The following is a 16,814-nucleotide window of genomic DNA, read 5'->3' on the forward strand; positions in this document are numbered from 1 at the left end:
ACCTAATAATAAACTTAACCAAGAAGGTTGAAGACTTGCATACTGAAAATTACAAAACACTGCTGAAAGCAATTAAAGTAGACCTAAATAAATGCAAAGACAACTGGTGTTCATGGGTTCAAAGTCTCAACACTGTCATGATATGTCAATACAACCCAAAGTGATCTACAGATCCAACACAACACCTATCAAAATTCTGCCTTTTTTGCAGAAATGGAAAAGTACATTCCCAAATCATATGGAATCAAAGGGGCCTTAAATAACAAAAAATCTTGAAAAAGAAGAAAAAAGTTGGGGACTCACAATTTGCAATTTCAAAACTCATAGCTCTACAATAATTAAATCATGTAGAACTGCCATAATGATGGAAATATGGTCCAAATGAATAGAACTGAGAGTATAGAAAGAAACCTATACATCTATGGCCAACTGCTTTTCCACAAGGTGCTAAATCCACTCAATGAAGAAAGAATAGTCTCTTCAACAAATAGGGCCAAGACAAATAGATTTCTACATGCAAAAGAATGACATTGAACCCTATTTCATATCATATACAAAAATTACTCAAAATGGATCAAAGACCTAATAATAAGAACTAATATCATAAGCCTCTTAAAACATACAAGTAAACATTCATGACCTTGGATTTGACAATAGATTGTTAGATATGACATCAAAACACGAGCAATAAAGGGAAAAAAAGATAAAATGCACTTCATAAAAATTAAAATCTTTTGTGCACCAAAGGATGTTATCAACAAAGTGAGAAGACAGAATGGAAGAAAATATCTGCAAATCATATATCTGGTAAAGTGTTAACATCCAGAAGTTCAAAACATTTGAAGTAATATCATATATTTTTTAGGGATATATGCATATAAAAAAAAGGATATTATCCTAGTATTCCCTAAAACACTCAGAGGAACAGTGTTTACTTTTCCATTACTGAGACAATTAGGCCTATTGCAAAAGCTCAGCACTAGGTCTTGGCCACATGCCCTAGGGAAGGCAGGCATTAAAAACAGAAAGATAGCAGACACAGAAAAACACAGTGACAGTATAGATCCCATGTCATTTCCCAATCTTGATTTCAGGACAAAGCATTCCTAATGTCTACATATCTTCTCCCGACTTCTCTGAGCCAGGGACCCTACCCAGAGACCACACTCTTAAATTATAAAGAAATCATCAATGCTTATTTCTATATCCATGTAACAATAATTTTTTTCATTTTTAGCAACATGATACCATAATAAATTTTGTTTGTTTGTCTGAAACTTACAGCTTCTCTGGGAGGAGTCACTGAAGAAACAGGTCGAGGAACACTCGCTGGCTGTCTAGAAGCTTTCGCTTGATTTTTGCCATCTGATCTGAAAGAGACAATTACTTTTCAGCCAAGGTAAGATTAGAACATTTCTACATGATATGTAGAAAATGACATTGCATTTTTTCAAATATAGAATAATGATGTCTGCAGTGGTGGTAATGATGATCATGATGATAGTTAAAACTTTTATGGCACTTTTAACCGCTTTCACGTATTTTCAATCCTTACAGCACTGGAAAGTTTTGTTAACTATACTTTACAATTAAATAAACTAAAATTCTAAGAAACTATAAAATTTGGCCAACTAGGCCAGTGTTTTCCAAACTTTTCTCTTAAAGCGTTCCTAAAATCAAAAAGCAAATGCATATTCTTAGGCTGAATACACAAAATGTTAAGTAGTCACTCTAAAAATTAGGAAGCCCAAGAGGAGCAAACAAGCTGGTTGGAAAGATACCAATTAAATTTTAGACATGCTGAGGTAACAGCAAGTCAGCTCAATAGAGATGCATAGGAGAGAGCTATGATTATGGAACTAAAATTTCAGAGATGCAGACTGGAGAATTATCTATGGATTGGTCAGTTTGAGTGTGACAGGAAGTAAGAGAAAGAAAGAACAGGAGATAAATCTGTTTTAGAATACGTTAAAAATTAAAACTCACATCAGAGTACTCTATCAAAATATATTAAATAAGAAATCATTATCATGATAAACTATTTTTATTATAATAAAAACTCATTTTTAAATAATTACATTATGCTAACAATGGACTATGGATTTTGTTAATAATCTCCCATTTAATCCTCATATCAACCCTAAGAGACAGGTAATATTATCCCTATTTCAGAGGAAATAAACCAAAGTTCAGAGAGCTTTATTTATTATTCCAGTTCACAATTCTAGCATATGACAAGCTAGATCTTAGATCTGATTACAAGGCCAGTATGCTATATGTTATATTCGAACATGCTAGTATGTTCTATTCGAAAGCCAACATGTTAGAAGTGATAGTTGAGAGACAGTCGTGCAGGAGTCCAACACATAGACCAGAAATGTCAGCTGTCTGAATTATAACAGCCCTTCCTTCCATCAAAACTAATTTCTTAAAAACTTATGATTCACAAAATAGGAGTGCATGGTGATTCAGCCGGTTAAGCAACCGACTTTGGTTCACGTCATGATCTCACTGTTTGTGAGTTCAAGCCCTGCGTCGGGCTCTGTACCAACAGCTCAGAGCCTGGAGCCTGCTTCAGATTCTATGTCTCCCTCTCTCTCTGCCCCTACCCCGCTTATGCTCGCTCGCTCTCTCTCTCTCTCTTTCTCTCAAAAATAAACATTTAAAAAAATTATAATTCACAAAGTATGTTTTCAGTATTAAATATTCTTCCTTTATGAGAACTGATACTTGAAATATACATGGAAAAAAATTTTTGACATTTACATTTTTTATCTTTCACCCATATTTTAACATCTAATTAAGAAGCTCAAGTCAGAAGCTATAGCCCCAAATTATACTTACCCGACTATCAGAAATCAATGTCAAACAAATGAAGCCTAAGGGCCATTTTCAGTAGCATACAGGCTGGTCATTATAATCTTTTCCCTCACCATTATAAGAGGTGGCTGAATCACCACTATCCTTTAACCTCTGCTAATTATGTCAAAAAAATAGAAAGAACCCTTAGAACTCTATTTTTAAACCAACCTCTATGATATGACTGTCATCATTAATAATTACTTTAAATTCTTTATTATGAATTTAAAAGAAAAAAATTTAAGTACTCATATGTTTGTGATCTCTTCTTTCTGAAGTAGCTTTTCCATAGTTGATCTCTTTTGATGAAGACAAAAGCAGCAAACACAATAAGGGGAACAATTACAAAGAAGAATACCAGAAGTCCATCTCTCAATGCAGTACTCTTTTCTAGAGAAAAGAATTTTATATTAATGGTCATTAAATTAGAAGTTAACACATATTAACTAAAACATACTAGGTGATTATAAATGTTTTACATTAATTTTCACATTGTTCAAAAGTCAAACTGACAGAAACAATTCATTGAGAAGTCTTGCTTATACCTCTTCCCTAACTACTTCATCTTTGCCTTTCCATTAGATAACCACTTTCATTAGTTTCTTACAGTATTCCTTCATGCAAACATAAGCAAAAATAAAGTATGCTTTTATTGCCAACCCTTTCTTACACAAAAGGTAGCATATCATAAACACTATAGAGCACATCATTTTTTTTTTTGCTTCTATGTACATCTTCCCAAACCATACAGAGGACCACCTCATTTTCTATACAGCTATACAAAACTCCATTACAAGGATGTCCTACAGTTTATCTAGCCAGTGCCCTACCGATACTTTTATTTTTCCTACCTTTTGCTATTCTAAAAAAAATGCTATAATAAATAACCTTGTACATATATCATATCATATTGATACAGCTATATGTATAGAATAATTTTGCAGAAGTAGAATTGCTGTATCAGAGAGTAAAGGCATTCATCATTTTTTAAGGCACACACTGTCCGCCACAGTGGTGGTTACAATTTAGCATGCCAGCCAGCAATATATAAGAATTCCTCACTGTATCACCCATAGAGTCAACCTTCTGCATTTCTGCCAACCTGTTAGGTGAAAAATTGTATCTTATATAATTTTAATTTACTTTTTTTTTTATATTATGAGGAAAACAACTGTTCATATGTAAGGAAATACTGTATTTCTTTTTCTATCCAATCTATTTTTCTATTGGACTATTGGTTTTTTTCTTCTCAGTTTCTAAAGGTTCTTTATACATTAGGAAACTAGCTTTGTCTGTGATATGAGTTGGAAATATTTTTCCTATTTTATCATTTGTCTTAGGATCCAATGCTTTTCTCTATGCATACATTTATTGTTTTTAGGTATTTAATTTTATCAACATTATTTTTTATGGTTTCTAGGTTGTAAGTCTTATTATAAATTTTAAAAATTCATCAATTCATATTAATTTGATATATTCCATGTTCTTTAGGAAAAGAAAAAATATACTAAATATAAACAGCAGTGGTAAACTATAAAGTTGTCTATAAAATATATTAAGTTTATAAAAGTACCAAAACTTTCTGTTAAAGCTTGTATGAAACTACCTGAAATAGAATTCAACCCAATTAAAAATAAGAATATAAAAAATTAAAGTCAGTTTGATGTCTCATTTCATACTTCCTAATGAGTAGACAGAATTTAAATTAAAGCAACCAACACTGACAAGGTTATATTGACACTGATACCTTCATACTATCAGCGACATTAACATAAATTCATTTGGAATTGTGGTCAAGAACCATAAAAAGGATTATACCTTCAACCTAATAAGCTCATTACTGGTAATTTATCCTTCAACTGGAAAAAATGCATAAGTATTAGTATGTTCTCAGTGCATATCAAAAACTTAGAAACCTAATGTCAAATAACTAGAAAACAGCTAAGTCAAGTTATAGCACACCCACTCAATGGAATGATAAAGAGCCACTGAGGTCCATACATAGTTCCAACTTTCCACGTCTAGTCAAGATGGAATAACAGGGACCAGATTTATCCTGTGAGCTAAAATAACCAGAAAACCAGGCAAAATACATTAAGCAACAGTTTTCAAGACATTGGGCACATCAGGTAACAAAGAAAAGTAATCCCTGAGAGAAAACAAATAAGGTGAGCTTTGCTGCTCAGGGAAAGCTAACAGATCATAATGACAGTGAGGGAAGCTCAGTGGTCTCCTTGAATTGAGGAGATGGAGCTGGTTGTCTGAGGAGGCCAAGGCAGCTAGAGTTCATGGAGCAAAATACTGGACAGGAGAGCTACACAGACAGAACTTAAAAGATCTGCAAAGGGCCCCTCTCAAATATTTAGTTGAGTACTGATCAATGTATGCATGTAAAGAAAACACCTGAAGCCAGAGAAAGAATCCTCTAAAAGGATCAGTGGGAACAAACCACACAGGTCACACAGAATGAGGAAGAGTGCTTCTTCCTACCATTCACAGTAGAAAACTTCATCATCAATGTGGCACTGAGTGGAATAAACAGAAGGCTTTTTGCCTCAGTAATGGGACAAAATTAGCCCTAGACCAATTGCTGTTCAAGTCCTGCTTAATAGAGCTTAAAAGCAAGACCCAGAAGGATCAAACTATGTCCAAGTAACATCAGCACTGAAGAACAAAGTTCATCAATAGAAATCCCAAAATACCTAGTATCCAACAAGGCAAAATTCAGAGTTACTGGCATCCAGTTAAAAAAAAAAAAAAAAAATTACTGGGCATGCAAAGAAGAAACATATGACTCAAAATGAGGAGAAAAATCAAGAAAATGATACAGATGATAGGATTAGTAGACAAAAACACTGTAAGTTATTATAATTGTATTATAACTATATGTTCAAGAAGCTAAAGATTGAACATGCTACGTAGAGATATGAAAGTAATGAAAAAAAACTAGAACTTATAGAAATAAAAACTACAATGTCTATGATAAAAACACACTGGATGGAATTAATGGCAGATCAAACATCAGAGAATAAGAGTGAATTTGAAGAATAACAATAGACTATTTGAAATTAAATACAGAGAATAAGGAATTTAAAAAAAAATCAAGGCAAAACAGTGAAATGTTAAAGAACTCCAAGTAGCCAAATATATATGCAACTGGAGTCCTGAAGAACGGAAAGAAGAAAGACAGAAAAAAATATCTGAAGAAATAATGACTACAATCTTTCCAAATTTGAAGAAAACTATAAAAGCACAAATCCAAAAATTCCAACAAATCCCAAACACACCAAGGCACATGATAAGCAAATACTAAAAACCAGAGATAAAGAGAAAATCTTACAAGCAACCAGACAGTGAAAAAGACACCTAAAAAAACAAAAGACCAAAAAAGAAAAGATGATGGCCAATTTCTCAGGAAAAGCAATGCCAAAAGACAATGGAGAAACATCTTTGAAGAAGTAGAAGAGGGAGGGAAAAACTGCCACCCTTTCATAATATAAAGTTAATAAATGTAAGTTAATAATAACTTTACCCAGTTATTACTCAAGAAAGAAAGCAAAATAAAAACGTTTTAAGATACACAAATGCTAAAAGTATTTGTCACTGGTAGAGCTGCATTACAAGAAATGTGAAAAGAAGTCCTTCAAGCAAAAATTGAATGATACCAGATGGAAATACAATTTTCAGAAATGAAGACCACCAGAAATGGTAATTATGTGGGTAAATATAAAGACCTTTTCTATCATTTAAGCCTCCTTAAAAGATAACCGTTTAAAGCAGAAATAATAACAATGTATGGTAGGTTTTATAACATATACAAAATATGACGGCAATAGCACAAAAGCCAGGAGGAGAGAAAGGGAAGCAACGGAGTGAAGTGGAAAGTATCACATGAAGCGGGACTGTTATAGAAAAATAGCAATATGATAGATTTAAACCCAAACATCAATAATAAAATTAAATGTAAGTGGTCAATGAGGCGCCTGGGTGGCTCATTCGGTAAAGCGTCCAACTTCAGCTCAGGTCATGATCTCATGGTCTGTGGGTTTGAGCCCCGTGTTAGGGCTCTGTGCTAAGCTGCTCGGAGCCTGGAGCCTGCTTCAAATTCTGTGTCTCCCTCTCTCTCTGCCCCTCCCCCGCTCACACTGTCTCTCTCTCTCTCTCTCTCTCTCTCAAAAATAAATAGCATTAAAAAAATCTTTTTAATTAAAAAAAATAATAAATGTAAGTGGTCAAAAGAACTCAATTGAAATGCAAAGATTGGCAGACTGACAAAAAAAAGCAAAACCAAACTATATCCTGCCTACTAGAAACCCACTTTAAATACAAAGACACAAGTAGATTGAAAATAGAATGAGAAAGGATTTCCCATGCTGATTAATCAAAAGAAATCTGGAATAGCTATATTAATTTCTAATTGCAAAGCACTGAATATTAACAGGTATAAGGAGAGCTACTTCATAATGATAAAGGGATCAGTTTGTCAACAGAACAGAGCTTCACATTACATGGAACAAAAACTGACAGAACTTCCATGACAAACAGGCAGATTCACAGTTATAATAATACCAGAGATTTCAATATTCTTCTCTCAAAATTGACAGAACAGGTATATAGAAATCGGTAAGGAGATACAAAACTTAAACATCTGTCATCTAACATGAACTAATTATTTATAAAACACTCTAACCAATGATAGCAGAATACACATTCTTTTCAAGTGTACATAAACTAATTATTAAGATAAACCACAATCTGGAACATAAAACAAGTTTTGGAAAATATACAAGTATTTGAGTCATATAAACTATGTTCCTGACTACGGTGTAATAAATGGAAAATCAGTAACACTAAGGTATCTAAAAATCCCTCAGATACTTCAAAGCAAAGCATTTTTTAATAACTCATGAGTCAAAGAAAAAAATAAAAATACATTGGAAGTTAGGTTGAGATGAATTAAAACAAGGGCACAACATATCAAAATTAGTGGGATACAAAAAAAAAAAAAAAAACCCACCAGTTCTTAGAGGAAAACTGATAGCACTACAACACCTATATTAGAAAAGAAAAAAGGTTTTGGAGTGCCTGGGTGGCTCAGTTGGTTAAGCGTCCAACTTTGGCTCAAGTCAGGACCTCAGGGTTTGTGAGTTAGAGCCCAGCATCAGGCTCTCTCTGCTGTCAGTGCAAAGTCCTCTTCGGATCCTCTGTCTCCCTCTCTCTGCCCCTCCCCCACTCTCTCACAGAAGCACTGTCTCTATGTCTCTCTCAAAAATAAATGAACATAAAAAAAAAAAAAAGCAAAGCAAAAAGGTCTCAAATCAATTACCTCATCTTTTACCTTAAGAAACTAGAAAAAGAACCACAAATGAAACCCAAAGTAAGCAGACCAAGAGAAAATATTTACAAAGGATATATGTCAGAAAGGACTTGTATCCAGAATAAGGAACTCAAGAAGACAACCTAACTAAAAACCGGACAAAAAGATTTGAACAGACACTTCACCAAAGAAGATATGTGGATGGCAAATAAGTGAACAAAAAAATGTTAATCATTAGTAATCAGAGAAATTCTATTACACTAGAAGGGCTAAAATTAAAAAGACTGACCACACCAAGTGTTGGAGAGGATGTGGAGAAATTAGAGCCCTCCCATGCAGCTGGGGAGAATATAAAGTGGTACAACCACTTGGGGAAACAGTTTGGCAATTCCTTAAAATGCTAAACATAAGCACACTCTATGAACAACCATTCTACTTTGTAATTACCCAAGAGAAAGCAAGCATATATTCTCACTAGGAAGATACTGGTGAACAAGGAGCTCATTCATAGTCTATCAGGGAAAAAAAAAAAAATTAGTAACTAATTACTATAGAATGTGATAGTGCTTACAATAAAAGGAGAACAAATAAAGAAAGCACATTTATTCAGATTTACACAGTCAGGGGAAACTTTCTAGAGAAAGTAAGGTATAAACTGAAGTCTGAGTAGCAATTAGCCAAGTTTCTACAATGTGACTATAATACTGTATGAAGACCAGAGGTAAAAGAGTAGCCTGTTAAAGGAAACAAAAGCAATTACAATGTCTTTTTTTTTCCTTTTAGAGAGAGAGAGAACACATGCGAGACTGGGGGAGAGGGGCAGAGGAAAGGAGAGAGAGAATCTTTTTTTAAATATTTACTTATTTTGAGAGGATCAGGAGGGCTGGAGAGAGAGAGAGAAAGAAAGAAAATCTCAAGCAGGCTCTGAGTTGTCAGCACAGAGCCCAATGCAGGGCTCAATCCTACAACCCTGGAATCATGACCTGAGCCAAAATTAAGAGTCAGACACTCAACCACTCAACCCTCAATCAACTGAGCCACCCAGCCGCCACAAGAAGTTTACCATGTCTTAAGCAGAGTGAAAGGAGGGAAGAAAGTTAAGCTAGAGGCAAATCATGCAAAGCATTTAAGCCAGGTTAAGGATTTCTGGACCTCATTCTAATAGCAATGTAGAAGCACTGAATTTATTTAAGTTTATTTATTTATTTTGAGAGAGAGAAAGACACAAGCAGGGGAGGGTCAGAGAGAGAGGGAGAGAGAATCCCAAGCAGGCCCTGCACTGTCAGCACAGAGCCCACGTGAGGCTCAAACTCAACCTGAGCCAAAACCAAGAGTCAGATGCATAACCAACTGAGCCGCTCAGGCACTCCAAGAAGCACTGAATTTAAAGCACGACACAGACATAATCAAAACTAATTCTTGACGAAAAACACTAAAATTCTGTAATGTAATGGGATATTTCAGTTATCAAAAAGTATGGCAGGGTGCCTGGGTGGCTCAGTAGGTTGAGCATCCAACTCTTGATTTTGGCTCAGGTCATGATCCCAGGGCGTGGGATCGAGCCCCACATCAGGCTCCACACTGAGCATGGAGCCTGCTTAGGATTTTCTCTCTCTCTCTCTCTTTCTCTCTCTATCTAGATCTCTCTCTCTCTCAAAAAAAAAAAAAAATTAAATTACATTAAAAAAAGAATACAGGGGCGCCTGGGTGGCTCAGTCGGTTAAGCATCTGACTTCAGCTCAGGTCACGATCTCGCGGTCCATGAGTTCGAGCCCCGCGTTGGGCTCTGGGCTGATGGCTCGGAGCCTGGAGCCTGCTTCAGATTCTGTGTCTCCCTCTCTCTCTGCCCCTCCCTCGTTCATGCTCTGTCTCTGTCTCAAAAATAAATAAACGTTAAAAAATTAAAAAAAAAAAAAAAAAGAATACAATCTTGCCATTTGCAATGACGTGGATGGAGCTAGAATGTATTATGCTAAGCGAAATGGAGAAAGACAAATACCATATGATTCCACTCATTTGTGGAGTTTAACCAACAAAACAGATGAACTTATGGGAAGGAAAAAAAAGAGACAGAGAGACAAACCATAAGAGACTTTTAAGGTGGGTGGGGAATGGGTTAAATGGGTGATGAGTATTAAGGAGGGCACTTGTTTTTGTTTTCTTTTGTGTTTAGAGAAAAAGAGAGGGCACAAGTGGGGGAGAGGGGCAGAGGGAGAGAGAGAAGAGAATCCAAAGTAGGTTCCACACTCAGCATAGAGCCCAACACAGGGCTTGATCCCACAACCCTGGGATCATGATTTGGGCCTAAATCAAGAGTCAGACAGTCAACTGACTAAGCCACCCAGGTCCCCAAAGGAGGGCGCTTGTTATGATGAGCACTGGGTGTTATATGTAAGTGATGAATCACTAAATCTTACTCCTAAAACCAATATTACACTGTATGCTAACTACCTAGAATTTAAATAAAAATTGGAAGGGAAAAAAAAGAGTACACTTACCGTGATAGACACTGAGTGATGGACAGAATTGTTAAATCATTATATTGTACAGCTGACACTAATATAACATTGTATGTTATACTTGAATTTTAAAAAATATAAATTATAAAATAAACAGCTGAAAAATAAAATAAAATAAAATTCTGTAAAGTAGTATGAAACATGGATTACAGGGAGCAAGATGGGGAAGAGGGAGTCTAGTTAAGAGGCTATCCTGTAAGTCCAGACAAGAAATTGAAGGTAATGAATAGGGATTTAAAAAAAAATGGAAACATTCATGAGAAATTTAGGAGGCAGAATCAACATATTTAATGTATAACCAATGTGGGAAATAAGGGAAAGGTACAAGGATGCCCACTTTCTGGCATGGGCTACTGGACAATCACACTAATTTTCTTCTATATACTTGCCATTGTATGTAGGTCCGCTGTCCACACTTCCTCCATATCCTTTAGTCTCACAATTTGGGGGAGCCCAGCCATTATCACAGTGACAATTCTTATTGCTGTTACATACCTTCAAAAAAAAAAAAAAAAAAAAAACCACTTTGGTTAATTGTGAATATTGTGAATTGGTTAACTGTGAATATCTACATCATAAACTCAAGAATGGATACCAAGAAAAAGGATGAAATTCATGCAAATCCACAGGCACTCACTCTTTTTAAGAATGAAAAATTTGTCAGGTATCTAAATTCCCCAATATCTAAAAACCTAAAAATCTTGGGAAGTCTCACCTAACCCTCACTGAGAAATCTCATGATTCAGCACTAGTTTTATGAACAAACCAGAAGAGAATGTTACCTACCCCATGTCCATGACACTTTTTCTGAATATCACAGTCATAATTCAAAACAGAAGCATTTACACACTGGAAGTTTCTACAGATCTGGACAAAAAAAAAAAAAAAAAAAAAAGAAGAAGAAGAAGAAGAAGAAGAAGTAATGAGTAATGAGTAAGGAAAAACAGAACACATTAATCAAGTGCCCAGAAAAGAAGAGCTAGGCACACACTATTTCACGGTGACTTTTTTTAAACTTTCAAGGAATAGCTAACTTTCATATTATATATTTGAAAATGTAAAAAAGTAAGTGAAATTAACATAGAATTAACAATCAGAAAAGAGAAGGATGACACAAAGGCCAAAAACAACAATAAAATTATAATCCATCCTTCCATACAAATATAAATGCAAAAAGCCCAAGTAAAATATTCACAAATGGACTTTTCCAAATCAAAAGTAACCAGATAGAGTTGATACCACTCTTATAAAAAAGGCTCAATGATAGGAAATCTATTACCATAAAACTTCAGATAAACTGTCATTAGTACAAGATATCAAAACAGTATTTCACAAAGTTTAAAACACAATTAAATTTTTAAAATTCTTCCAAAACAAGAATAAAAGTATACTTTGTTGATAAGACAAAACCTATCTATCAATATCATGATTAATGATGAATTAACAGAGGCATTTCTATTAAAATCACTATTGAAAATAAATCATTATTATCTTATATAGTTCTAGAAATTCTACTTCACGCAATGAGATATGAAACAGAAACGAGTCCTAAATACTGAAAGAGATATAAAAAGTATTATTATATACAAAAAACATTACAGACTCAAAGGAATCAGCTAAAAACTTACTAGAAATTTTCTCGGTTTCCAGAAAAAAATTTTAATTTATTTTAATTAATTAATTTATTTTTTTTAAAAAGAGACGTGTTTATTCAGCATCACGATCAGACTATTACATTTAGCAATCAACAGCATGGGTGCAAAAAAAAAAAAAGTCTACATTAAAACCCTTTGTTGGAATGCTTTACACTTTCCACAAAACAGAAACTAAAATAACCTGTTATGCAATTAGTCACAAATACAGTCGAGTTTTTTGCCCATACACTTGAGTATTGTCTAAAACATGTCTTCTTGTAGCAGCTAGGCCCAGCAACCACTGTGCTTGGCTGAGTTCACAAATCTGTTGTAACCTGTAGCTTCCCTGTCACTTCTCTGGCTCTCCCCTCCTGCTAAGCTTTGTTTCCTGGCAGTAATTAAAATCTTCTGCCACTGCTATAGCTACTGCTGCTGCTGGAACCGCCAGAGCCACTTTGGTTTCATGGTTTGGCAAAGTACTGGCCTTCACCACCATAGGGACCAGAGATTCTGCCTCCAAAATTTCCTCCTTTCATGGATCCAAAATTTGAAGATTGATTGTGGTAACTGCCAAAATCATCATAGCTTCCACCACCTCCAAAGTTGCTTCCATCATTACCAAATCCGTTATAGCCATCCCCACTGCCACCATGTCCACCACACCTCGACTGCCACCAAAGCCACCTCGCCCAATTAAGTTTCCTCCATGGCCAAAGTTGTCATTCCCACCAAAACCACCGCCACGACCACCACCGAAGTTCCCAGGACCACTTCGACCTCTTTGGCTGGAGGAAGCACTAGCCATCTCTTGCTTAGATAAAGCTTTTCTTACTTCACAGTTGCGGCCATTCACAGTACAGCATTTTTGAAGGACAATCTTACTTCACAGTTGTGGCCATTATTCACAGTACAGCATTTTTGAATGACAATCTTGTCTACAGAGTCATGGTCATCAAATGTTACAAAACAAAGCCTTTCTTTTTGCCACTGCCTCGGTCAGTCATGGTTTCAATCACTTCAATTTTCCCATACTGTTCAAAATAATCTCTTAGATGATGTTCTTCAGTGTCTTCTTTAATGCCACCGACAAAAATCTTTTTCACAGTTAAGTGGGCACCAGGTCTTTGAAAATCTTCTCTAGAGACAGTCCTCTTTGGTTCTACAACTCTTCCGTCCACCTTGTGTGGCCTTGCATTCATGGCTGCATCCACCTCTTCCACAGTGGCATAGGTGACAAACCCAAAGCCTCTGGAATGCTTGGTATTTGGATCTCTCATTACCACACAGTCTGTAAGCGTTCCCCATTGCTCAAAATGGCTCCTCAGACTCTCATCGGTTGTTTCAAAGCTCAAACCTCCAATGAAAAGCTTCCGCAGCTGTTCAGGCTCTTTGGGAGACTCTGACTTAGACATGACGGCGGTGGGAGGGGAGACTTTGACGATGCTTACTCGGGGGCGTCCACCGGCAGAAAGAATTAATCTAACAAACATATCTCCAGAAAAAAATTTTTATTGAAAAGCTGTTCTTTTGGGGTAAGTTAGAAAAAAAGGTTAACTTTTCTTAAAGACTGTGGAGTGCTATTTTAAAATTTTTTTAGGCAACCAACTACACAAAATCAGAATGTTTAAATGCTCTAATGAAATAAAGGACAATAAGAGAACAATGCAATATCAATAGCTACCTTCATTATTCTAAAAATACATAGGTTTCAACATTATTGTAGAGTAAGAGGATCCCCAAATTGTCTAATAATTTTCAACTAATTTTTAAATAAGAAGTATATTTATATGATTAGGCATTTTTAAAGTACAAAAGATTCCACAGTAGTAAGTAACTCCTCACCTGTCCTCCACCCACCCATTTCTCCAAATAAAGATCTCAAGATACTTTTTTTATACATCTATAAGCTTTTGAGGAGATATTTACCAATAGCTTTCCCATTCAGCTAAAAGGAGACTTTTCTTTCAATAAATAATTTATAGTGGATGCTTGAAGCATTAAATAAGGTCATAGAAATAAGATGGAATGTGTTGATATCTGGCAGACTTACTTTAGGGAACAGAAAACTTCCAAGTTCTTAGTGGAAAAGGATGTTCTGATTGGCATTGTTTACTTTGTGGAACGGGTAGAACCAAACTGGAAGGAACACCCTGATAAATTGCTTGAAGGGGTGAAGTAAGCCCATCCTCTCCAACACTACTGAGCCCACACCAACAACAACCACCACAAGCAAAGGAGGGCAGATGAAGTTAACTACAGGACTCACTTACTAATGTCAGGATATGAGTTTGGAGCCAAAGCTGAACTACCTGCGATAATAAAAAAGAAGCTAGAGTTCTCTTTTCCCACTTACTGTTTAGCTCCTCCCCTAAAAAAAAATGTTGAATAAATATATAAAGAATATAGACCTGAACTAGTACCAAATTATCAGCCTGCTCAAAGTCCCCAGAGTCCAGCCTTTGGTACAGACCAGAAGGACAGGACCCAACCTATCCTATTTTATGGCTACAGAAAATGTTTGGTGTTTTGTTCCATCAGTATGTTAGTGTAGGTACACATACCAAGCATTTGCTATCCTTGAACATAAACGTTGACATACTAATACAACACAAAAAGAAAATATTTTTGAATGAAACACAAAAAGATAAAAGCCCTTAAAATACAGTAATCATCGGAATTTAAAGCCAGTATTTTTCAACACCACCACGAACAACAACAAAATAGCGTGTGAGGGATTGGAAGTAATAGAGGTACATCAGGGAGAAATCAGCAGATATTATTTTGCTTCTTGACATCATTGGGGAAAATAAATTAATGTGTTTCTCTTGCTATTAAAAAAAAAAACTAGTGGGGCGCCTGGGTGGCGCAGTCGGTTGAGCGTCCGACTTCAGCCAGGTCACGATCTCGCGTTCCGTGAGTTCGAGCCCCGCGTCAGGCTCAGGGCTGATGGCTCAGAGCCTGGAGCCTGTTTCTGATCCTGTGTCTCCCTCTCTCTCTGCCCCTCCCCTGTTCATGCTCTGTCTCTCTCTGTCCCAAAAATAAATAAACGTTGAAAAAAAAAAAAATAAAAAAAAAAAAAACTAGTATAACAGAAAGAAAAAGGTATATAACCTCCATATCAAACTCATACAAACACACAGACACTCAAACACAATTTGTGCAATACAACAAGAGAGGAAGATAAAGCAGGAAATATTAAGAAAACATTTTAAAACATTAAGATTATAGAAATAGAATGAAATATTAACAAATTAAACTGTGCCAATAAAAGTCAAGCCCAACAACACTGTAAAAATATAAAAAGAAAACATCAGAGAATTTTTATATTTTACTGGAATACAAAACACTTTTCTAAGCATAACATGAAACCAAGGCAAAACAAACAAAACTGAAATAACTTCATTATATTTTAAAATTTCTTTGTAGCAAAAACAAATAAATCATGAGATAGCTGTTAATATCCTTTATATAGGAGAAGCCCTTAAAAACGATAATAAAATAATAAATAATAAATAATAAAATAATAATTAAAAAATAATAAATAATAAAATAATCCAACAAAAAAACCGAAAGCTATAAATACTGGCTTAACAGAAAAGGATATACAGAGCTAATAAAGATATGAAAAGATGCTCAAGAAGGGAAATGCAACTAAAATAATAATGAGGCTTTTTGTCAATTAATCAAAATTAAAAAGACTGATAACATACAATATTATCAAAAATAAGACAATCTTATATATAATTAGTGGAATGTGAATTGTTACCACCTTGTTGAAAAGTAAATTGACAGTTTCTATCAAATTTTAAATGAATGTCTCCCTTAATTTAAAAATCTACTCCAGGAAATCTATCCTACAGAAGTACTCACAAAAGTAGATGAGATTAAATGTGGAAGAATGTTCAGTGCTGGTAAAGTCAACCAACTAACCAACCAACTGTAGACAATACAAATTTCTGGAATGTGGTTAAGTCAATGGTATATCTATAATGGAATGAAGTAGATTTCCATATATTGACATGAAGCATTGTCACTCTCCATATAATGACACTCTGCATTGTGCTGTTGAGTAAAAAACATTTCAGAACATTATTTAAGGTCTAATCCGAAAGTCTAATGGAGGTAGTAGAGAGTATATCCACTTGCAAATGCCCAGAAAGAGAACTGAACAGAGAAAACATAGTGGTAACAGTAGTTACCCCTAGGAAATGAGTTTCAGGGGAAATGAATAAGGTATCAGCAAAGGACCTTGATTTTTCGTTTTACACAATATTTTTGAATTTTTTAATAACAAAAATATGACATTCCCATAATCTTTTTTAAAAACGTTTTTTTCCATAAAAAAAAAAAAAAACTTAGATTGGGCCACAAAATAATACGTAAGGCTATTTATAAGGCACATGCTTCAAACAAAATGACTCTGAAAAGAGTTGGACAGAACTTCTATTTGGCAAACTTAAAGTGTGGTAACAATATCAATTGAGG

The 16,814-nt window shown here is 35.0% G+C and overlaps 1 protein-coding gene and 1 pseudogene across 1 annotated transcript in view; both read right to left on the reverse strand.

The window, feature by feature from the left end:
* The window catches only part of ADAM9 (ADAM metallopeptidase domain 9), a 145,732-nt gene that overhangs the window by 6,617 nt on the left and 122,301 nt on the right, over window positions 1-16,814 (reverse strand). Inside the window, 4 exon segments of the mRNA XM_043563717.1 lie at window positions 1,283-1,370; window positions 3,108-3,249; window positions 11,085-11,190; window positions 11,482-11,562. Coding sequence (XP_043419652.1) covers window positions 1,283-1,370; window positions 3,108-3,249; window positions 11,085-11,190; window positions 11,482-11,562 — 417 coding nt within the window.
* Window positions 8,051-14,074, reverse strand: LOC122473358 (annotated as a pseudogene).

The sequence above is a fragment of the Prionailurus bengalensis genome, chromosome B1 (assembly GCF_016509475.1).
Source record: "Prionailurus bengalensis isolate Pbe53 chromosome B1, Fcat_Pben_1.1_paternal_pri, whole genome shotgun sequence".
Taxonomy (NCBI): Eukaryota; Metazoa; Chordata; class Mammalia; order Carnivora; family Felidae; genus Prionailurus; species Prionailurus bengalensis.